The 25,638-nt window shown below is 42.9% G+C and overlaps 1 protein-coding gene across 1 annotated transcript in view; it reads left to right on the forward strand.

The window, feature by feature from the left end:
- cacna2d3a (calcium channel, voltage-dependent, alpha 2/delta subunit 3a) overlaps positions 1-25,638 on the forward strand; it is a 438,757-nt gene that overhangs the window by 160,189 nt on the left and 252,930 nt on the right. Inside the window, exon 12 of the mRNA XM_051653874.1 lies at positions 21,870-21,948. Coding sequence (XP_051509834.1) covers positions 21,870-21,948 — 79 coding nt within the window. The remainder of the gene's footprint in view (positions 1-21,869; positions 21,949-25,638) is intronic.

Consider the following 25,638-nt stretch of genomic DNA (forward strand, 5'->3'; position numbering starts at 1 on the left):
ATCTCTGAATCGTGTCTCTCTGGACTGAGATGGTGGAGGACAATGTCGGCTATATGTACCGTGGCCCCTTGTGGGACCTTCAAGAACACCGTTTGGTTTGGGATTGTTAATTTAGTGACATTAGAATCTCAGTGACAGGGGTACTGACAAGCCATCGACTACCAGCTCTTTCTACACTAGATTCTGTCCCTTCGTCTTTAACAGACATACTAGCCTGGCATTTTTGCTCTGGGGTGTCAGCCCTCAGACCGCACAGGTGGTCGGTTATATCTCTGATAAAGGGGTTGCTGGGGCAAACCCAATGTATGTCCTTGGTGTTCGTACACATGTTCAAATTGGGAATAAGGTAGAGAGAGGGGTCATCATTGTGGTAGGCAAGCACCGGTGGTGTTTTGATATGTACATGTACATTATTCTTCCAAAACCCAACGTTCAATATGGATTTCAGTCGGTAAATGTTCTGTTTCTCTATAATGGGTAAGTTAAGGATAAATCCTATCTCTAGGTTCTGAGGATTTACATGGATGGGGATTGCACTGCCAAGGCTGTATGCCAGATGTATCTGAGAAGTTTGCACTACGGTGGTAGTGGCCAATCTAAGGATTTGTTCAACCATGTTTAGGGGAACTAGGTAGGATGGGATCTTTCCCCCACTCAGGCTGTTAACTGACGTGCTAATTTCCCTTACAAGGTCATGCATTAGATCTCTAACCATTCACACATATGTTATGTCTGATCTCACAACTTCTAACAAGGCATCCAGAGCATGCAAAGTGTTATTTAGAATTGCAGAGTGCATGTTTACAGTGAGTATGGTACCCTGTAGGGTTTTACCCAGATCCTGTAATTGTTCTTGTTGTAACAGGAGTTTCTCTTGGATTTCTGGCATTTCCTCATTAAGTTCACCCATTTGTCTTTGGAGTGTACCGAGACTGACGGAGTTGGCAGCCAAAAGGCCGATAGAGAACAGGGAACCAATGGCTGATGCTGCTACTAGCAGACCACCGAGGAACCGCTTTGGTCGTTTATTCCCACTGAGTTCTTCCTCTGTGACTAGGAATTTCTGCAGTTGTTCTAGGATGTGGACAGTTGTCAATTTGGCATGTTCAACTGTGTCCTGGGTTTGGATTCCGCTTACCCTGCCCTCCGTCATCTGTGGAGGTAACTGGATGTGTTTGCGATACACATCCCAAGGGTCTAAACGAACGTATATTCTTTGGGTGTAGAGGTGGCAATGGGTGATTAAGAGCCCAGGGGTCTCCTGTAGGACAATACCGGTTGGCGGGCCGGTTTCTACCACCTCATTGGCTTGTGTGAGCTGTAGGTTGAGGAAGATGCCAAGGATCCAAAGGAATTTCATCCTGAAACATACAAGAGTCTCGTTACCCTGTGTTTGTGGGAGTAGTCTTAAAGGTTAGTGCATGCTAATGTATGAGTAAAGCATGCTACACCCAACTACAAGAGACACTATTGTTGTGGGTTCGCTCCCCTTTGAAGTGGAGATGGTTCAAAGGGTTTGATCTGATTTGAATGGACCCATTTGTACGTTGGTGTTTGGTTTGGCTTCGAGATACGGATTCGGTAAGCTACCGGGGAAAGCTTCCCTATAATCTCAAAGGGGCCTGACCAGCTTTGTAGGAAATTTTTGGCGATTCCCACCGGTTTAGCGAACTTGAAGTAGAGGACTTTATCATCTACTTTATATTCGCGGTCAGATGTTTTCCTGTCATAATAGGCCTTTTGTCCTTTGACACTGGTTTCCAGGTTTGTTTGGGCCCAAGCAAAGGTAGTTTGGAGGTGTTTGCGTAACTCGGTCACGTACCTGATGGGCAGTATATGCGGTTGCAACACTGACGTCTTCTGGACAGTACAGCAGATGCAGTGGGAGAGTCATTTCCCTCCCAGTCATCATTTCAAAGGGTGTGACCCCCGTGGTGCGGTGTGGAGTAGACCTGATGGCCATCAGTACCAAAGGGAGTTTCACGTCCCAGTCTTTGCCATTGCTGTTGACATACTTCTTGAGCATGCTGACAATGGTACGGTTGGTTCACTCAACCTGACCTGATGATGGGGGTGGTATGCAATTGTGCAATTTGGCTTCAACACCCAACATTTCCCACATTGTTTTCATCACAGCCACCATGAAATGAGTGCCTCTGTCCGAGTCGATTGAGAGGTAGCCCCCAACGGCTGAACACATGGTTCATCAGCATGAGTGCTGTGGTTTCAGCCGTGTCATTGGGTGCTGGCAAACACTCCACCCATTTTGTAAATGCACAGGTGACAGTGAGGAGGTATTTGTTGCCTCGCGCCGACTTGGGTACTGGTCCGATCCAATGCATCTGCAGATTGGACCAAGGAAACGTGATTCCCTTCACCTGCAGTGGAGCTCGATTCAGTGGCCAGGAAGGACAGAACTGACAACAGATCAAACATCCCTTTACATAGGCATTAGTGTCTTTGAGCATAAATGGCCAGTACGCAACCTGTTGGAGGGTGTAGTAGGTAGCTTTGTAGCTCCTGTGACCTCCAATGGGAGCATTGTGGGCGTGTATTAGCATCACCCCCCTATGGTCGGTCGGAACGACCCACTGGGGTGGACCTGGACCATCGGGAACATAGACTAACAGGCCTTTCTCAAGTTTCAGGTGTTGTTGTACCTGACAAAGAGCTTTTAGTTCTTTTGAGTCCTGTAAAGAGGATGGTAGGGCTCGTTGTGTTTGAGCTTCCATCAACCGCTGCTGGATGCCTGGATCACCGGGTCCCGTTCCTGCATGGCACTCAAGTCTGTGTCGCCCAGTTGTCGACCCAGGTTCACAGTCTGCAAGCAGTTTGGGGGATTTTCCCGGTTCTCTCTTGCCTGTCTATGGGTGAGAGCATTCACCGAGCAAGATAGTGGTTTAGGGAGCCTCTCCTCCTTGAATTCCCATAGTGGGCCCTCTACTGCACCTCGCTTAGCTAAACGATCAGTTTCATCGTTGCTCTCTTTGTCGGGGCCAAGAGTTTGTGAATGACCTTTGACCTTCTTCCAATACACAGTCATCCCTCAGTCAGTCACGAGTTCGTCACAAGCCAAATCAAATCAAATCAAATCACTTTTATTGTCACACAGCCATATACACAAGTGCAATGGTGTGTGAAATACTTGGGTGCAGTTCCGATAAACATAGCAGTCGTGACAGTGATGAGACATATACCAATTTACAATAACATCAAATTAACACTGCACAATTTAAAATCTAATATACACATAATTACACACAACACAATATACAAATAATATCATACACTGTACAGTATACAATACACACAATACAGATACACATTATTCAGTAAAAAAAAAGTATATATAGTATATATAGAATGTACAGTAGGTTGTATTGTACTGTATTGACATACAGGCTGTCGGTTGATAGTAAGTTGTTAAGAGAGAATATAATATAATAATAATATAATTTATGACAGTCCGGTGTGAGATATAAGAGTAAGAGTAATAAAGTGCAGTGCTGATGTATTTTGATCGTGGGAGATCAAGAGTTCAAAAGTCTGATTGCTTGGGGGAAGAAGCTATCATTGAGTCGGCTGGTGCGGGTCCTGATGCTGCGATACCGCCTGCCTGATGGTAGCAGTGAGAACAGCCCATGGCTCAGGTGGCTGGAGTTTCTGATGATCCTCCGAGCTTTTTTCACACACCGCCTGGTATATATATCCTGGAGGGAGGGAAGCTCACCTCCGATGATGTGTCTGGCAGGTCGCACCAACCTTTGCAGGGCTTTGCGGTTGTGAGCTGTGCTATTGCCGTACCAGGCGGAGATGCAGCCAGTCAGGATGCTCTCTACAGTGCAGGTGTAGAACCGTGTGAGGATGTGGTGGTTCATTCCAAACTTCCTCAGCCGTCTCAGGAAGAAGAGGCGCTGATGAGCCTTCACAACAACTTCAGTGTGGATGGACCATGTGAGTTCCTCAGTGATGTGGACACCCAGGAACTTGAAGCTGCTGACTCTCTCCACTGGTGCTCCATTGATGGTGATAGGACTGTGTTCTCTGTCTTTTCTTCTGAAGTCCACCACAAGCTCCTTTGTCTTACTGATGTTGAGGGAGAGGTTGTGTTCCTGACACCAGTGTGTCAGAGTGTGCACCTCCTCTATGTAGGCTGTTTCATCATTGTCAGTGATCAGACCTACCACCGTCATGTCATCAGCAAACTTAATGATGGCATTGGAGCTAAGTGTTGCCACACAGTCATGTGTGTACAAGGAATACAAGAGTGGGCTGAGAACACAGCCCTGTGGGGCTCCAGTGTTGAGGGTCAGTGATGAGGAGATGTTGCTGCCTATTCTAAGCATCTGGCGTCTGCTTAACAGGAAGTCCAGGATCCAGCTGCACAGCGAGCTGTTTAAGCCCAGAGCCCGGAGTTTATCATCTAGCTTGGAGGACACTATGGTGTTGAATGCTGAGCTGTAGTCTACAAACAATATTCTCACATAAGTGTTCTTTTTTTCCAGGTGGGAGAGAGCAGTGTGTATTGTAGATGCAATGGCATCATCAGTGGAGCGGTTGTTGCGGTAAGCAAACTGCAATGGGTCTAGAGAGAGAGGCAGCACAGAGCAGATGTAATCACTGATTAGTCTCTCAAAGCATTTGCTGATGATGGGGGTCAGAGCAACAGGACACCAGTCATTTAAGCAAGTGATTTTTGATTGCTTTGGAACAGGCACAATGGTGGATGTTTTAAAGCATGTGGGGACTACAGACAAAGAGAGGGAAAGGTTGAAAATGTCCATAAAAACACCAGCCAGCTGGTTCACGCACGCTCTGATGACACGGCCCGGAATGCCGTCTGGGCCCGCGGCTTTGCCGATATTCACCCGTCGGAAGGATCGGGTTACATCTGCTACAGAGGCGGAGAGTGAGCTAACCTCTGTAGCTTCGGCTGCGAGAGCTCTCTCCGCGATGGCGGTGTTATTTCCCTCAAAACGAGCATAAAAAGTATTTAGCTCATCCGGGAGAGAGGCAGCGGTGTTCACGGCAGAGTTTTTATTCCCTTTAAAGTCCATGATGATGTTAATTCCCTGCCACATGCTTCTAGAGTTGGTGGTGTTAAACTGTCCTTCAATCTTGTTCCTGTACTGGCGTTTTGCTGTTCTGATAGTTTTGCGGAGTGCATAACTGGCTTGTTTATGCTCTTCCGTGTTCCTGGAATTAAAAGCGGACGTCCGCACATTAAGTGCCGCGCGAACATCGCTATTTATCCATGGCTTCTGGTTCAGATAGATCCGTGTTGTTCTGGTCGGAACAATGTCCTCTACGCACTTTCTGATGAAACACATTATGCTATCAGCGTAAAGCTCGTTGTCGATTTGCGTGGCGTCTTACTCTGATGAGAACGCCGGCTCTGTTTCCCCTTTTCCTCCTGCGTTTCTGCAGCCGTGCAGCACAGACAAAGAGCTCCGCTTGCGTGTTTGTAAACAGCGGGTCGGCATTGAGGAATTTGAAGTCCGTTTTACGGTGTGTAATTGCTGAACCAATGTCCAAAAGTGTTTGTCTGTCATAGACAATAAGGCAGACAACATCCAAGACAAAAAACATAAGAATTGTAAACAAAACAAACAAAACACTACCATGTTGTGTCGGAGCTTGCAACGCAGCAGCCATACTCGGTGCCATCCTGAGTCCAGTGAGAGGAAGAGTGTTTGATCTCTTTACCTCTGGCATTCTTCATGCCATTTTCTTTCCACGTGAGGAAGTGTGCGACGAAACTGTGGCGGGCATAGTTAGAGTCGGAGCAGACTACCAACTGCACAATAGCTGACCTAGCGGCTTGTTGCAACACAATGAGTGCTGCGGCAATTTCCGCGTACTGGCTAGTCTTTGCACCAATTTGTTAACTGTCTGGCGCATGAGCAACATAATTGACCCAGACTATGCCCACTCCAGCTCGGGTCTGGCTCTCATGGTGAAAAGAGCAGCCATCCACGTAAACCTTTGGGAGGTCTTGACAGACAGTTTCATCATAGTAATGATGATTTGAGGGAAGAGAAAGAGTGGAACCTGTCTGTCCTTCGCAGTCACAATGATGGCACTCGGCCAGGCCCTGACCCAAAGCCATCTTGTGGTTCTGAGCGTACCTGACTTCGATGTCGTAGCCTTGTAGTGCCATCTTTCATGACGCAATGCGACTGTTGGACACTCGTCCTTCTCTTAGCCGCTGGCTATTGAGGAAGGAGACAGGCTGGTGGCAAGTTTCAATAATTACCTTCTGACCCCCGATGTAGCTGCGAAAGTGATCCACAGCCCAGACTGTGGCTAGGAGGGCTCTCTCACAGTCAGAGAACTTCAGCTCTACACTGCTCAGAGGTCGGCAACGACTCGGTTCTCTTTGTCATACCTCAGTGCCAGGGCGGCGCTGAGGCAGTGGGAGGAGAAGCTCACCTCTAAATGAAACTCCTTATCAGGTGTAGGCAAGACAAGGGGCTGAACAGAGCTTTGCTTTCAGTTCTCTGAAAGCCTGCTCTTGAGGGTCTCCCCATTCAAAGACCTTGTCTTTCCAGAGGAGCTCAGTAATGGGCTTGGCTATCTCCACATAGTCCTCGATGAACTGTCTGGAGTAGTTGCAGATGCCCAAGAAGCTCCTGAGTCCCGACACGTCAGTTGGGGCTTTGATGTTTTGGATGGCTTGAACTCTCCCTGCTTGGGGTTCAATGCCATTGGCACCCACCAATAAGCCCACGTACTCAACCTTGGTGCAGCACCACTGACCCTTGGAGAGGGCCAGCTTGGCTCCTGCGCTGGAAAGTTGACTGAGCACGTATCGTATTTCGGTCAGGTGTTCTTCAAATGTCTGACTTCGCATGAGGATGTCATCCACATAGATCAGGTTGCCATGGGCAGCAGCATCACTCATGGCTTTGTGCAAGAAGATATTAAACTCAGCTGGAGAGTTTGAATATCCGAATGGGCATCGGTTCCAAGTGAACTGTCGATTGCCAAAAGAGAAAGCCAGCTTGTACTAATCTACTGGGTGAACTGTCATTGTCCAAAACCCATTGGACACGTCAATGGTCGAAAAGAAACAGGCTCATTTCACTTTCGCAAGCTCCTGATCCAGGTGGATCATGGGCCATCGTGAAAGAGGGACCTGTTTGTTCAGTTGTTGATAGTCAATTGTCAAGCGCCACTTTCCATTTGGTTTCAACACTGGCCACAATGGTGAGTTGTATGTGGAGTTACACTCTCGAATAACGCGTTTCCTGAGCAACGTGTCAAGTATCTCTTGGATTGACTCGTAGGCAGCTAAAGGAATACTGTACTGGCGTACGAATGTGGGAGGTGCATTTGGGTCAGTTGGGATACGAACTGTATGGAGTTTGGTGATTCCACAGTCATTGGAATCCCTTGAAAAGATCTGTTGGAAGTCGATAAACAACTTCCGCAGTTCTTGTCTTTGACCCTCTGTCATTAAGGTGTCTGCCTTAGTGAGTTGTTGTGCTATTTCATCCTCGAATCCTGGATAAGCTTCCTCTGGTGGGGAACCGGCTTCATCACCAGTTGAAATCATGTCAACCGAGTGAGCAGTGAGGACACACACAATCATGCTGTTTCCGTGCCCAAGGCAGTACTGCAGACTTCTTTATTGTGTAGCCCCTCATGACAAGCAACTGTGATCATTTTGTTCAGGAAGGTGAGAAAGAGGGGTTCGAGGTTCTCCCCCCTCGTCAAGGATGGAGGCAGCTCTCCAATCACGGGCACTGTCAGCTCGAAGTCATGAAACCAGCTGTCGATCAGCAACCCTAATGGTCTACGTGCCATCACAACAATTGGTATGTTTGTTAGGTTCTGGACAAGCAAGTAAGCTGAGCGGTTGTTGAGCTCAAGCAGAGGTGTACCACAGACAGTCAGGCTGAGATCCCAGAAGTATGGCAAGGGTTGGAAGAATGCCTGTGAACCAGGTACCATCTGTCCCTTGAGGATCATGAGTATTGGGCATGACTGCCACTGGGTGCGTCTGGGTCTTCCCTGTGTTCTTCTCCCAGCCTACAAAGTAGACTTTGGGGGAAGAGGAGGGGAGTGCATGGGCTAGTCACGCTGACAGACTGTCACCATTGGGTTTTTTGTGGCCATCGTCTGACCCTTCGATGTGCTTTGTCACATCCGCTAGGCTTTTCTGGATGAGGCTGAGCTGACGCTTCAGATCACTCTTTCCAGGAGGCTCAGAATGATTCCCTTTATTTCCATTCCACTGTCTGAGGCTTTTCACAAACCCAACATTCCTTTTCTTTGGAGAGGGATTCTGTTTTTTATGTTTTTTCTGACCCTGGGAGGGACCCTTGTGGTCATTCCCTTGGTTTCTCCAACCCCCCTGTGGGTGGTTGGGCAAGCATTTTGGGGCTGCCGCTTTGCAGCTTACTCTAGGTTGAGGTATTTCATAGCCCTGAAGCCCTAAGTCTGCCCTCTCTGAAGACTGGATGTCTAGGACTCTGACATCGTCTTCTGGTTTATCGGTTGGACGCATGACTGTTTCCCAAGTCATTTGGGCCATCTTCCTAATTCCCTGCATGGTCGGTCTACCCTGTTTACACATCAGTGTAACGTGGGTTCGCACGCAGGGGTGGAGGTTATGGAGGAAGAGAGATCTGAACCCTCGCTCTTCTTCCAGACCTGGCTCATTACTTCCTTGGAAGTATGCATTCCTTAAATGCCTATAGTACTCCCTAGGAGGCTCCAACCACTTCTGTTGGATGCGGATGGCACTGAGGGTGGCTGTTGTTTCATCAGTATATGGCGAGTACTCCTCGCACAGAACCCTGCAAAGCCTCGGATAGCTGTCACGAATGCGTGGTGGTTGAGTCTCGACGAAAGCGTGGATGCTTCTGGAAGTTGTTTTCCAGATGAGTTTCAACTTCTCACGCGCCGAGGCATGAGGCAAGTCGGCAAGACAATGTTCGATTTCCCTAAGGTAATTGTTGACATTTGAATCTCGGCTTGCTGGGTCGAAAACATTCTATGTCCTTCGCGAAGAAGTCAAGCTGGCGCATGCGTACACCTGTGTCTTGGTCCCGCTTGTATCCATCTGACTCGTCAGAGGATGAGTACCAGTGCCTGCCCCCATTGCCATGGCATTGGGCGAGACCACTTCCTCCTTGTGGTGAGGAAGGCGTTCTGCTGGGGCAGGGCCACAAAGACGCCTGAGGGGAAGATTGCCGAAATGTGGCCTTGCCTCTCGACTCTCTTGCTGGACTCAGTCGTCAGCGACCTCTTAGCTTTCTTTTTCAGCCGACTGGAGTCTTTCTACACACTCCTCCAGCATAGTATTTGTAGTCTGGAGGTCTCGATGTAAAGCGCGATTGCTTGCATCAAGCCGACTACACTGGGCTGTAAGTGTCTTTACCTCGCCCTTGAGTGTTGCTATTTGCAACTGGGCCTTGTGGTGGTAAAGTAGAAACAGCTTACCAACTACCTCCTGGATAGTGGTTACCTTCCCTTGAGGATCGTGTGCATTATCTACCACGGCGGCCATTTCAGCATCACACTGAGACGATGTGTAGCTGTTAAGCTCCTCCCTTTCTTCTCTAGAGACAAGGAGGAGGTCTGCGACCCAGTTGGACAGTGAGGTTTCCTCACCTGACCTGGGAGCTTCAGCCCAGATGCTGATGGGGACTGGCTACTCATATCTCCCTGGTTTGACAGGTGAGAGGGTGATGTCCAGTGGACCCCTATAGGAATTCTTTACGAGTTCACAATTCTGAAAACTTTAGCTGAGTTTTGAGGGTGGCGACTTACGACACCTGTTGCTCTGTGGAAAACACTGATGCACCAGTCGTTATTCTGAGAAAAGAATGCACAGGGGGAACCACTTACCTGTCACTCACGAGCAACTGCTTTGTATTATTAACTGTTCCTTGAGCTGCTAATTTAGGTGTTAATAATCACAGTATGACTATCAGCACGTCAGACTACTTTGTTAGTATCTAGTGACTGAATCTCTCAAACACAAACAGAAGGAGTAATGAATTAGTACCAAACTAGCAACCACTAACACAACACTTGCAATGATTCACAACCACAACCGGCCTTGTGTCTTAGCAGTTTGAACTTCCTGGAGAAAAAGGAAGCCAAGAGGGGAAACCTTTGGCTACTCTAAAATATTTAGGTGTTATTTGCAAGAATATTGGAGGCAGCCAACAATTATCATGGCCTCACACGGGGCACCAATTATTATGTAGGTGCTACTGGTAGTTTAAATCAGTTTTACTATCAGAAATAATCAATAATTAATTGTTATTAATTATGGAATAATTAAATAACAATTAAATAATAATTCAATAGAATTTAACTCATTAAATTCTATTCACAGGGCACCACTCTTTGAAAAGAGAAAAATGATAGCAAGTTACTGATTGAGTCTCTCAAAACAAAATCTACCCTGCAGGTTGAGTATCTTAATTGTTAATCAAAATAATCAAAAAGGGGAAAAACTAGTTAAATTATTGCTATACAAATCTAATAGTAATCTAGTTACAGTTAGTTTCTAACACCAATAAAATAACAGTACTCTGAGGTAACTTGAGAGTTCTTGACGTGGCAGAGGTTGGCTTCAACAAAATATTCAAACAAAAACAAACAGGAGTACTTATTATAATATAACAAGATTTATTATAATCAAGCAATAGTAAACACAGCCAATACTATCCGAATATAATCCAAAACTAAATCAAGGAAATCCTAAACTAACAGTGGAGCTATATGCTAGTGTGTGTGTGTGTGTGTGTGTGTCCAGATGCGGTAACAAAGGAATCAAAATGGAGGATCAGGCTCAAAATGGAGGGTTAGTTCCAAAATGGAGCTGATACCACGTGAGGGTGGAAATGAGCAGACACACAAAGGAACTGATGAAACAGGCAGGAGAATTTGGTTCACCAGCCTGAGTCGAACATGAACCGCGGGGCCGCTCACTCAATGAATATCAGTGAGAGAGAGAGAGAGAATGAGAGCGAGAGAGAGGAAAAGTGCATGCAATTTAATTAAGGGTAACCGCTCGTAACAGCGGGACTGAATAACTGGTTCAGATCACTCAACAAAACAAACATAACCCCAAAAGAAAACTAAATACAAATCTCCCAATTCGAAACAGCAAACAGCGAGCAGAGTTTAACATACAAATATACTCAAAACATCAGCATTTAGAATCAAAAATACGATTTAGTTTCACAAGAAAAATCACAGTTTCTAAACTAAATCTGCCCAGATATCAAGCCTTTCTTGGGAAATCCTGTGTGATTTCAGTAGGGTTGTCTGTTGGAATTCCTGTTGCATTGAGCGGTCAGGAGAAACGGTCTGGATGGTCCCTTGTCTTACGCTCGTCAGCGAAAAGACGCGTCTCTGCTTTATTCTTCGGATCCAGCGATGGAGAAGAATGCAGAAGGTAGTCAACGTTGAATGAAAAAGAGGGAGAAGGGAAACTGGTCGCCTTTCCGTTTTTCAAAATAAATTCACTGTTGCTTTACAGTGAAACTGAACCGGTTGTTATAAGTATACTATAAGACTTGAACAAAGCTATGTTAATCTTACTTTACCGTGGCCAAATGGTGAGGTTAGAAAAACGGGGTCTCTTTGTCCTCAGTCCAAATGGAGGGAAAACTCCTTCAGTACGTGCACAGTACAGATGTCCCTTAACAGCCAGGCAGAGCTTAGCACAAAGAGGCCGAACTACATCTGTCCACTGGTTTTATTGACAAGATGACGTCATCAGTCATAGGCCACTTTCGACCAATGGCATTGAGACTGGGTCCATGGGCAGGACTTCGCATCCAGTTGTGAATTTGTTAAGGATCCTGGGAAACTGAGTTCAATGTCTCTCCTTTGATTATAGAACAAAGGGCCATGCAGTCTCTGCTGCCATTTTGAGTGGGCCAAGGCCCTACAGGGCTCTTGTTATACAGTATCTAGACTGGACTATTACAAAGCTCATATGGCAGGACTTCCTGCATGCACTGCCAAACTTCTGCACATGATCCAGAACTTGGCGGCACGTTCTGTCTTCAACGAGCCAAAGAGAGCACACATCATGCCTCTATTTATTTCACTTCACTTGCTTCCAATTGCTGCTCACATCAAGTTAGCATTGATGCTTGCATATAGCACAGCCACTGGCAACTAACTTTTGCAACTTTATGTTCCCTCTAGAAGCCTGTAATCAGTAAGCGGCACCTCGTGTTACCAACTCAAAATCACTTTCCCATACTTTCACTTCCACCGTTCCTTGTTGGTGAAATGAACATCTCACTCCACCCGAACAGCCGATTTCCTTGCAACTTCCAAGAAACGTTTAAAGACACATCTCCTCTGTGAGCACTTGACAATGCACTAACTCTCTCTTAAAATAATATTACAAAAAAATCTTAAACCATTCTTTCTCCACTGTCTCTAACTATCCTCTCTGCTTGTACTTTTGAGCAAATTTTAAACTTTGTATTGTGGCACTTCTAATATTATTGCCTCCTAAGGATAAGCTTATGCTGTATTCCTCGTTTGTGAGTCACTTGGGATGAAAGCATTTGCTAAATAAAATGTAAAATCGTGCTTTACAAAGTCTTCCAACACCTCATTGATAGAAAACATGTTCTTCAATGAATGTGATTCTATTTTACAGTGAAATGTGGCTTTAAACAACAGTATTGATTCAGAGGTGGATTTGACACTTTCAAAAACCCACCTCGCTGGCCCAATGTCAGTATCCAGTGGAATGGTGAAGGTATCTGTGCGTTCGTCTTTTCGTGCACGTGTGGTTGTACGTCATAAACTGTTTTATTTAGGACCGAATATGACTTCATTAATAATATAATGCCAGCTTAGCTGGGATATGTGAAAAAAAGAATTTCACTGTATATGTGCAAATGTATAATGTGTGAAAAAAAAATAATTAAAAAAAAAATACAAAATTATTAATTTGATCTGACCAACTGTATTAGACCCAAAGGCATAGGTTTGGTTTAAAAGTTGGTCGAGACATATTACCAGGTTAATATTCTAAATGTTGGTATTCAGAAAATGTGAGGAAAAAGTCAGTCTAGTAATATGGGCGAAATAACATTATATCTTAATATAACATGTCTCATTCCCTATTTCTTTGCCTCCTCATATTAAATATTAACCTGAATGTTTTGGTTTAGATCTGACCACTGGCTGCATGATATGGAGGGGCAATGCCATATGTTGTAAACTTGTTTGATAATGTAGCAGTGATATGCAATGCCATAAACATAAGATTAATGTTTCAAAATCAAGTTCAGTTGTTTTCAACAAGATCTACAGTACATCGAGAAAATTATATCATGAAGTGACATTCTGTAAAATGTATTATTCAGCATTAGATTTTAATTTGTTTAAACAAATGGTGGGCTAAAATAAGTTAAATGTGCAAAGTGACAAAGATGAACAAATTATGGGGAAAATGGAGCATTGACACCACTTTACATTTTTTTCATAGGAACACACATACCAGAAGCATGCTTTCTGCTCATTAAATCTTTATAAACTTTATTGATAAATGCATTCAAATTATAGCCTACCGCAAGTTAATTTGCGATATATAGCTAAAATCTATATATATTGCAGCCCAACTGACTCTAACATTTTTAATTTGGGATGGCAATAATTTCCAGTTACACTTGTGTTTTAAATCCTGCACGTTCATTCCACCCCACTTTACCTGACATAGTCACTCAAATTCAAAGGTGTCTTCCTCAAGCGGACATAAAAGCAGAATCCTCCTTTGGGCCTGTGGAGGTGGGGGCATGGTTGAGCGTTTGTCTGGAGAGAGAGAGCAGTAAGTGTTCACACCAGAAATGCTGGGGAGAGCTATAAAGAGGGAGAGAACATCAGAGGCGGGAAGAGAGAGAGACTGGGCAAGCATGTTCTGTGTGTGTGTGTGTGTCTACGTGTTAATGTGTTTTGAAGACTTTGCTGGAAAGCAGTATTTGATGTAATTTACATTTAAAATGGATCTTTGTTTGTTGTAAATAAATCCCACGTGAAATTGTTCTGCTGACTCCTGCTTCCACCTTCCTCACAACCACAAACCGTGTTACAGGGCTGTATGCAAAACTCAGGTGTTTTTTACTTAGACAGGAAACACAGTGTATGCTTGTTTAAATGTATTAATTTCAAGGATTGGACCTAAGATACAAATGGAAATCCATCCATGTGATCTACAGAAAATTATCTGTAAAAATCTCAATATGGTAATCACTAACGACTGTGATTGGTCCATCCTGAACAGTGCTGAGAAAAGTAACAGGTGCCATGTGATGCCGTTTATGTGCTGTTAAGACGAGGTCTGTTGTGGTTTTTGCTTGGGGACTTGCTTGCTGTTGTGTTTGCATAAGTAATGAGGCCGGTCTGTGGGTTATCATTAACATTTAAAAGTAATTGGGGAGTATAGTTATGTTTCAAGTTCTGTTTAATTTTACCCTGGGTGAGAGTTGTGTTCCTTTGAGTTTCAGTATACTGTATGTGATCTTGTTTAAATCATTAGAAGAAACCCTCACTGATTGCCAGAACAATGTGTAATTGTGAGAAGTGATGCTCATCAGTATTGGGTGGAGGTGTAGTGTGAATTTTCTCCTAACAGATTGTTTATTCCCATAAAATGCTTGCGTTGCAGTATTGTCTATGTTGCATAGATGCCTAAATGTTGACTGGAACGTATCCGATTTTCTGAAAGTTGGAATGGATATATAACTACCATTCCTACCTAAATCTACGCCTATGATTAGACCTCGAATTTAGGTTGAGATTCTTGATTATTCTAGTCGATTATATACTTTTAAATTGCACTCGTTCATTCCGATTCCTGTTAACTGAGTCTGTGTGCCGGCTGTGTTCATGTGATCTTTTAACAAACTGGTCAGTTTTGAATCATTATCCAAAGTCACTCCCTGCGTACTTTTGTCTGAATAGTAGCTTTGTTAAGTCCCCCTATATCTGAATACACTTAATTACAGTAACACTTTTCTCAGTCAGAGGGAGTGACTAATGCCATCTGTTTAAGCAGACCAGTGCTACCATATCCAGATAGTATTTTTGATTAGTCCCCATATTTTCCTATATACCCTTAACTGGAACAATATTAGTAATCAGAGGTAATGATTAACACTATTTAGATGGGTCATTCACCATTCAACATTAACCCTGTTATATTAAAGTCCCTACAGTCTAGGTACACTTAGTTAATGCCAAATAGTTAGTCAGAAAGCTAAGGCTCTAGAAACGTGCCCAATGCTCCGTTAACACTGGGCCGTTAGTGTGTACTAACTCTGATAGCAGATTTGCGGCAACTAGGATTTAACATAATCTACTAAAGGAGAAGAATTTCAGAATAAAACCAAGTTTAACAATTTATTAGTCAGGTAAATATGTATCATGCCAATTACATAATCAATTTAGAAATAATCAATACAAAACATCCAATGCTCAAAGATGAATCTTAAAAGTAACATTTGCATACATGACTTCAGCAAAGTACACAGTGTTGGCACTACAGGGATGTCTGGCTTCAATGTAAATGGTAAACAAATGGAATTTTGGAATTAATTGATTCAGTGACCCAGGAGGGAGTAATTTACATTGAAGACACACCCATAGCAGAGGCATAATATCTCTAAATAACAATGAGCAAATCTGCTGCTGTGGGATTGAGACTATAGTACCAGTCGCACTGAGACCTTTTAAATGATACTAAACATGAATATTAAAATCCCTTGCATTCACAAAGAACATTATATTTTTATACATTCTAAGTGATTTTGGTCTAAAGAGAATGGAGTGGAGGAGAGGGGGTAGTGGGAGAGAAGAGAAATATGTTAAGAGGGAACCAACCAGAGAGAAAGGCACTTCTCATTCATTCACTCTGTGGGATTTGTCATCTCTGGTAAAGTAAATTGTGTGATAGTGTCTGTGTGCCTGTTCTATCAGAAAGACCTGCAGACTTGGTAAAGTTGACATGACATTTATTTGATGAAATGATAGTGAATCACAGAATATTTTCTCTTTTGGCGTAAGCCCTGTATGGCATTCCGATGAGACTGCTACTCGAACCATCGGATCCTGCCGGAGATAGGAGGCAGGGAGCGAGGAGCCTGTCCCCGTGCAGGGGTGCGTTTCCCGTACAGCAACGTAACTCACTGCTTAACCACCATAGAACGATGCATCGTTAAAGAAACTAACTAGATAGTCACTACTGTTTCCCGAAACCCTAGTAACTATGTCGCACATCCATTGTTCGAACCATGTTGGTTCAACAATGCGGAGCTGTCGTTAATGACGTTACTCGGGGGGTGGAGTAATAACTTCTGCAGAGATCTAATGGATATCAAATTATAACAGCTCATTTACATGGACAGAAAGCAGTGTATTGTGAAAAAAACAGCTTGAGACACGAAATAGACATCTACGTTTATTTGCACTTTGTAAGTGGCGTACTCTTTACTACAGTATACAAGCGGTTCGGTCAGTAAGCAGCTCCATAGCAACGTTATTTCCCCGCAACGATGCTGTAAATAACGAACATGGCTGATGACTACTTCTGTTATTTTCTGCTCTCCGTTGTTTCGCTTTATTTTCACATTCCCCTCTGTTGCTGGTGTGTTTGTTTTTGTCGCGACCTCTTGCAGCAATAGTGGGGTTTCCCCTCTTACATCACTTTATCGCACTTGAGTGTACATGCACTTTTCAAAATCCAATAAGAACGCCCCTTTTATTCTTGGCACAATGAAAGATATAGAATTAAATATATATGGAGTGAAAGATACAGACTGGGTCTGGCAAATGGGGCTCTGGTGAAGCTGTGTGGTGCTGCATGGCAACAAACATACGATTTTCAAGTTGCTTTTCATTGACATAAGTTAAAACCCTTCACAATCTGAATTTAAATACAACATATAATATCCGATTTGATGACCTGTGGCAGCGGGGGCGTGGTCAAGCGTCTCTCTGGAGAGAGAGAGAAAGCGGTAAGGGCGCTTACACCTGAGCTAAATTATGTCTAACACCTGTCTCTAATTTCAGTGAGCACGGGGAGAGCAGCATAAAAAGAGCCACACCGCAAGTAGACGAGAGAGAGAGAGAGCGAGCCTGGGTACCGGAGATCATATTGTGAAGCCGAGATTAGTGTGGTTATTAAAAAAAAAACAAAAAAAAAACAAAAAAAAAAACCTTACCTGTGAGTAGAACACCCTGTCTCCCGTGTCCTCAAAGACTGTCCATTACATGACCAAAAAGTTTTTATTTTGTATTTATTTATTTATTTTATTATTTTTTTTTTGGTCATGTAGTGAATTTTATTTTTTTTAAAAACATGTGTTTTGAGTTAGTGCTTTTCTAATACACTGGGAATTCATCCAATAGTTTAACATGTAAAAATGAGCACATAATAGGTGATATTTGTGGCTTTGTGCATCACAGTAGCATTGGAATGCCAGATCAAATGTAAGCAATTATTGTGTGAATCATGTCATGCTATGTCATTAATTCATTATCAACTGCCAGCATAATGTCATTAATAAATTATATACTATAAGTGTGATTAAGAATCTTATATATGGAATGAAATACAAACCTTTATTGTTTTTCAGTTGAGATGACCCACCATCACATACACTACAACAGTCAAGTAACTAAAAGTTTATATGTAAAGATTCTCAATACACAAGATAATAGCCATGATAATGTAAGCCAAACATAGCACAAAACATTATTTAAATCCTCAGACAATTCTAAAGAGGCCTTCTCATTTTTCCCAAGCCACAGCATGAAAGCAGCCTATTTTAAAACCAAAAACCCATTAACAGATGAATACAATCATTTGATAATCAAATTAAGCTGTGCCCTATTACTGTCACAAATCATTGATGAAATACTCACATTTAGCTAGTTAATTTAGATGATTATTAGCCACCAAGGTGTTTCTATCCATTCCTCAGGTGCATCAATAGCAGGTGTGTTAATGACTCTCCTAATAAATATAGTATGTATGTGTGTATCAAATGCTCAATAATGGCAGCTTTACAAAGAATCCTACAGCTTGAGCACAGAAGGCGACACAGAAGTCAGGTAGTGTATATAAATGCCTAAATAAGGACAAATTTCTCCCCACTTGACTCTGTCTAATGACAACATCATAAGAAAATTCCAGATTCCAAGGACCAAGATCCTTGTGAAACCACACCTTCAAAAAGGGCCACAAGAAGAAACTATGCCTTAAGTCCAGCAGTGCAGTTCTTAGCTGCACTGCATTATTGTGCTGTGGGAAATTTTTTACAGCTTATGAACACCATGCTGACTTTCCCCAAAATACCTCAAAAAATCCAGTCATAACATTGCAGTCACGGAAATTTGTTCAACTTCTTGAGGAGGAAGAGGGGGTCATGCTGGTGCTGCTGATGATGATGCTGCTGCTACTGATGATGATGATGATCCACTGAACCCACATCAAGATAGAATGCATCCTGCAGGAGCAGAAGTCAGAGAACATTTAATTTAACATTTCAGAAAATGTTTGGTTTTTTTAATTTTTAAAAAGTTTACTTACTGTATTTTCTGTTATTTCATTTGATTGACATAACTTGTGTTAATAAACAGTGTAATTTCCTACCTTGGTCTATGTCCTCCCACCCTTACTGGGACCAGGGAAATGCCTTGCCTAACTCGCTGGAAGGTCACGATGTGGTCGAGCGCTAGCTGTGAGGCACGCAGCAGCCTGCCCGTGTCCGCTCCTCCGTACTTAGCAACACAGTTCAGCGCCTGTGGCGTTTCGTATTGGAACCCCTAGTGTCACTACTTTGATACAACGTCAAGTGAGTGACAGACAGGGAAAGTCTTGGTTACTAATAAAACCTCTGTTCCCTGATGGAGGGAAAGAGGCGTTGTGTCCCTCCTGCCACGGTGCTGAACCGACCGCTGACATTGCCGGGACTCTCTCGGCTCCTCCGCACAACTTTGAATGAGTGGTGTACGCCATCTCCTTTTATACCCGTATGTCCAGGGTGGAGCGTGGCATGCAAATTCCACTTGCCAATTTTAATTGGCCTTTTCTGAATAAAGCAAAAGTGATTGGGGCTGTCAAGAGTGAACCCCTAGTGTCACTACATCGACACAATGTCTCGTTCCCTCCATCAGGGAACAGAGGTTACATCAGTAACCAAGATGTTATGCCAGTATCCATTATCTAAATTTGTCAATATGTCAATTTTTCAGCATTTTTGAGTAATATGGTCATTGTAGAGAGAATATTAATGTAGTGTGATGAGGGTCCACATTTTTTGCCAATTGGGGGGGGGGGGGGGGTTAATTCATTAATTTATATAGAAGAAATAATTAAATGTTCCTCCTAACGACTTGTTAAACTAACAAAAAAGGCAACTGATCTATGAATTCTTCACAGCTAGTGTAGCTTTTCACCAAGATGCCTTCACCTAAAAGGAGCAGCTCTGAAACTGGAACCAGTCTATATACAGCTTCCTTCAAAGTTCTTTAAATAATCTGTCTGGTTCCTACATGTTCCAGTTGCCTCATTCCATGGGAATACACCCCCATATCTCAAACCAATTCAAAGAGCTCTGTGTTTCCCAGTGGTTCAGCTTCTGTATGATCCACGCCTATACCATCCCAACTCTCATCAGTCTTTGAAGGAACAGTGATGGACTCCAATTCAGGATATTTTTGTCCCAGACCTGATCAGAGTCTTCAGTATGGAATGTTAGGGAATGCTGTTCTTAGGAGGAGGGTCTTGCATTTACGTTGCTAGGTTATCCTGCCACATCACCTCTCTTAGACTGTGGTAATGTGATGGGCCACCAGATCTAATGTTGCTTAAGGTCTCTTGGTTTTTTATAATTGTGTGGGTCACCTAGCCCTGCAATAAGTAGATTCTGTCTGGTCAACATGATCAATGGGAAGTCTGCATGTTGCTACCAAATGTTTCATTACCCTGACATCAGCCACAACAAGTGCCATGTCCCATCAGACATTTTTGCATCAGTTCAAATGTGTTTACCATCTCCTTTGTCGCGACTGCAGGGGAAAAGCGTGTGAAATCCGGGTTCTCGTCCTGCGTTGAAATCAGGAAGTACATTGTGTTCGCATCGCAATCAGTAACGAACGTGATTCAGAAGTTTAATTTTCCCTTTATGAATATATTTTTACACCACTGACGGTTAGGTTTAGGGTTGGGATTTGGGGGTAGACTTAATAAAATATGCATTCCTCTTCACTGTATTATATTATTTACAATTAAATACAGCTCACTTTAACACTCACTTTTTGGCTCACCTCTGTGGACATTTCACCCACGCTTTACCGCCATGTTTTTTCCTCTGGCACAGAAAACTCAGTCCACTATGATCGATCAAGAGGATCAGCAGCCGGGACTGTTGGGTAATAGTCTGCTGTGAAGCTCGCACTGATGCGGGCTCAGCCAAAGGGCACATTGAGGGTGCAAAGGGAGCACTCGTGAGCACCTTTCTGAGCGCTTAAATGTCAAATGGGACACACTACGGTCTCGTGGACTTCGTGGGAATGCACAAATGAAGGCCACGAGACTGCAAATCCACATCAAGTGTGCCATTTGGGATAGGGCCTGTGTGTGTTTCAGCTCAATGGCAACCATTAATTAAGCAGAGTGAATCCTTCTGGACTGGATTATTGATCTGCACAGGAAGTTATACATTTGCCCATGTATATGTATCTGTGTGTGAATGATAGTTGATGGGCTTTTAATGTGTTAGTGATGTTATTTATAGTATAGACATAAATGTGTATGTGTGTGCTAATACTAACAGCTACAGTATAACAGCATTCTCTTGACACATTCATCTTATTTATAGAATTCTGACATGTTATGTGTGTCACTGCAAAGATTACTTGAAGTTAAACTTTTTTATTCACAAATAAAAAATGACTGCCATTTATTTATTGTAGTATAAGTAAATAATAATGCATATAAAATATAAATGCAAGCAAAAATTACAGGGCGAAGCACACTAATGGCAACAATGGCAATAATATTTGATTGCCAGAAATGATCACCAGATTTGTATTAATCTAGTTGCTTTAAAAGCCATAAATAGAAATATTTTAAAAATATATAAAACTGCTTATAAATTTTGACCAATAGGTGGTGCTGTCAACAAATTGTTATGGTATTGCCAGGGCATGGTAGCAATGTCATGCAAAGTTTCATGTCAATTGCTGGGATACAGCCTTAGATGTTATTTAGCATCTTGCCATCAAATTCAGTGATATGTTACATGAGAATGGTTTTGTCTATCAAAATGCTTTTAATAACCTTTTGCTAGAATGGCTTGAAGATGATCTGACCCAAATTTGGGGGAAATCTGAAAATTTCAAAGGAGGTTTTCAATAAAATTCAAAATGGCAGACAGGAAGTATGGCCAACCATTGCAAAATTGATATAATTGTTCTTAGTTTCATGACAATATGCCAATTTAATCAAAAGTTATAAGCATTTTTATAAGCATTTATATTTTTGACCACTAGGTGGCACTTGCCCTAAACTTCACAGATACCTTCAAATGCATGTGTCCTATTGCCCATGACACATACCAAGTTTCGTCTCAATACACCAATGCATTTGTGACACAATAAATGCCACGCAAACACTGGGTATCATTCGATATTGTTAACTAAATAAAATTCGAGTTTACTGTAGTCTGCTGTAAATGGTTCTAAAGATTTGGATGGCCATCATTATTTTAAAGCTATAAAACATTGTTAGATGTTGATTGAACATTCATTAGTGCTATCTAGAACCATTAAATATGAATGACAGTTAACCTGAGCTCTTCTCTCTGCAGGTGCGGATATTCCCTTACCTGATTGGTCGGGAGTCTTCCTTTGCTGATAACCTGAAATGGATGGCCTGCGCTAACAAAGGTTAGACTTACTCAGTACCCGTTCCTAATGCTCTCTGTAAACAATTAATTAAACTATTAATGAACTTTGAATAAATTCTGATCTGCACACATGTATAGTGAAAATTATACAACAGTTAGTTTTGGTCCTCTAATCTGATTGGACAAAGGCATTCCAAAAGTGCTGAAAAAGGAGTCATAACAGCACTGGAACGCTTTACTGTTTGTATCACTTTGCTTGAGGTTATGACATTATAAACCAGAGTAATGAGAGATTTTGATTAATCCCTGGAAAATTTACATTTACGTAAAATTACACATTTACAGTGTCTTTTTTGTTATGAGTGAGTTTCCGGTGAGAGAGAGAGTGCATTGTCTGTCAGTGAGTGGATTTACTCAGACAGAATATTGGCATTGTCTCTCATGCTGCCTTCACATGCTATCGGAATTATCATACAAGTTTTCTTGGAAGATAAACATGAATGCCCCCTCAAGTCGTAATTATGAGTGGAAAATGGGGATATATTTTGGCCCTGTTCCAAACGGTACCCTTGTGGTCCTCTTCTGAGTCCAGATTTTGGTGACATAAGCAAGTGCAAACCGATGGGTCGCTAGTAAGCAAGGCCATGAGGGTGCATGAGTTATAGAAGTGTGCATTTGAGACAGACTTCCAGACTTCAATCAGATGATGCATTTTTATACATTATGTTTTTCTTATGTAACACTAGGCCACCCTTTCTGAATTAGGAGTGAAAGGCAGCCTCCTTTAATGGACTTGAGCCATGGGCCAATCAACGAAAGATGAACAACATTATAAAAAACTATACTATTTATTCATAAAAATGAATAAAATGAATGCAAACAATCAATCTATATGCAAATCTGAATAAATGTATTAATAAACAAAACTTAATGGTATAAAAGCCATTTGTTTTGATCAACACATCTTTCCACTCCCTTAAGGATATTAAAAGCTAGCCAATAACTCCACAGCACAGCAAACCTCAGCTTACCTGTACGGATCTCTTTTGAAAGAGGGAAAATTAAACAGGTGAAATTATACACAGAAATACCACACAGCAAAGCAAAACAAATTAAGCACAAAATGCAGCCGCAAATGCAAACCCCCAAATAAAACAAAATCTCACAGCGAACATAAGCCCCCTAATACCTTAGCTGCGCACATGCATGGGAGGCTAGGGAAAATGAAATTGGCTAGCAACACAGAGCTGGGAAATGATAGGCAAGACACACATGCAAAGCCAAAAGACTGTCCTGTTAACAGTCCTGTTCAAAGCAAACATGAACTTATACCACACTGGAGGCATACAAGCGCACACATACTACTATACTGGCTAGCTAGAAAAAAAAAATCAACTCAATTTAAGAAAAAAATTTAAAAAATAAATAAAATAAACAAAGACATAATTAACATTTAAAAACTGCACAAATGCAAACAAACAAACACTACAAAAACATCATTCCCAAGCACTTACATTAAAGGAATAGTTCACCCAGAAATGAAAATTTGCTGATAATTAACTCACCCTCAGGCCATCCAAGATGTATCTGAGTTTCTTTCTTCATCAACACAGAATTTAAGACTTTTAGGATTTCATTTCAGGCCTCCTCCTCTAAACAATGCAAGTGAATGTCCTCCATTTTTTGACTGTCCAAAATGCATATTTAGGGTGCACCAAAATAATCCACATGACTCCAGTCGACAAATAAAGTTCTTCTGAATGCAAACGATCGATTATTTTTAGAAACAAAACAGTACTTATATACTTTTTAACTACAAATGTTCGCTTCCATACATCTCTGTGACGTGTGCTCATGAGAGGGATGACGTAAGCTGGTTGGTATGGTCACGCGTCACGTGGAGGAGGAGTCAGGAAATGTGTCAATGGCTGTGTCTCGTCCTTTGAAGGCTGCAGTATACCGAGTGTCCTCCTTTAAACAAGTCTTGTTTAAACGAGACGGCATTCGTAAGACAAACAGAAACAGAACAAATCATGGTTGCTATGACAGCACACCACTCTTTGGACTCAAGATGGCACCGAGTATGGCTGCTGCGTTGCAAGTTCCGACACAACATTGTAGTGTTTTGTTTGTTTTGTTTACAATTCTTATGTTTTTTGTCTTGGATGTTGTCTGCCTTATTGTCTACGACAGACAAACGCTTTTGGACATTGGTTCTGCAATTACACACCATAAACCGGACTTCAAATTCCTCAATGCCGACCCGCTGTTTACAAACACACCAGCGGAGCCCTTTGTCTCGGCAGCCCGGCCGCGAAAACGCAAAAGGAAAAGGGGGAATAGAGCCGGCGTTCTCATCAGAGTAAGACGTCATGCAAATCGACCCCCGCTACCCAGTATTCTACTGGCAAATGTTCAGTCTCTGGACAACAAGTTCTGCGAGCTGAGAGCATGGATCTCTTTCCAACGAGAGACGAGGGACTGCTACATTATCTGCCTTACGGAACTTGGCTGTCTGCTGAGATTCCAAATTCAGCCATTGAACCCCGCGGGGTTCTCCGTGCACCAAGCGGACAGAGTGAAAGACCTCTCAGGTAAAAGCAGAGGTGGTGGTGTATGTTTTATGATCAACAAATCCTGGTGTGATCAGAGGAACGTACATTCTATCAAGTCTTTCTGCTCTCCTGATCTGGAATTTCTCATACTTCTGTGTCGACCATTCTGGCTACCGAGGGAATTCACAGCGGTCATTATCACTGCTGTGTACATCCCGCCACAAGCCGACACAGACCGGGCACTCAAGGAACTGTATGGGATTATAAGCAAGCAGGAAACCGCGCACCTTGAGGCCGCGTTCATTGTGACCGGGGACTTTAATAAAGCCAGTTTAAAATCAGTCGCACCAAAATACCACCAACACATTAGTTTTAACACACGAGGGGACCAGGTTTTGGACCATTGCTACTCTCCCTTCCGGGACAGCTAAAAATCCCTCCCCGCCCACCATTTGGCAAATCGCACCACTCTTCCATTCTGCTTCTGCCCGCTTACAGGCAGAAACTGAAACAGGAAGCACCCACCCTCAGAAAGATCCAGTGCTGGTCGGACCAATCAGACTCTATGCTACAAGACTGTTTTGATCACGCGGACTGGGAGATGTTCCGGTCCGCCTCTTATAACGATATCAAGCTTTACGCTGATAGCGTAACGTGTTTCATCAGAAAGTGCGTAGAGGACGTCGTTCCGACCAGAACAATACGGATCTACCCGAACCAGAAACCTTGGATTAAAAGCGATGTTCACGCGACACGATGCGCGGACCTCCGCTTTTAATTCCGGGAACGCGGAGGAGCGGACAAGCCAGTTATGCCCAGAACTGCAAAACATCATTACAGGAACAAGATATAAGGACAGTTCAACACCACCAACTCTAGAAGCATGTGGCAGGGAATTAATATCATCACAGACTTTAAATGGAATAAAAACTCCGCCGTGAACATCGCTGCCTCTCACCCGGATGAGCTAAATACTTTTTATGCTCGTTTCGAGGGAAATAACACCGCCCTCGCAGAGAGAGCTCTCGCGGCCGAAGCTACAGATTTAGTTCACTCTCCGTCTCTGTAGCGGATGTAACCCGATCCTTCCGATGGGTGAATATCCGCAAAGCCGCGGGTCCAGACGGCATTCCGGGCTGTGTCATCAGAGCGTGTGTGAATCAACTGGCTGGTGT

Source organism: Myxocyprinus asiaticus, chromosome 24 (assembly GCF_019703515.2).
Source record: "Myxocyprinus asiaticus isolate MX2 ecotype Aquarium Trade chromosome 24, UBuf_Myxa_2, whole genome shotgun sequence".
NCBI lineage: Eukaryota > Metazoa > Chordata > Actinopteri > Cypriniformes > Catostomidae > Myxocyprinus > Myxocyprinus asiaticus.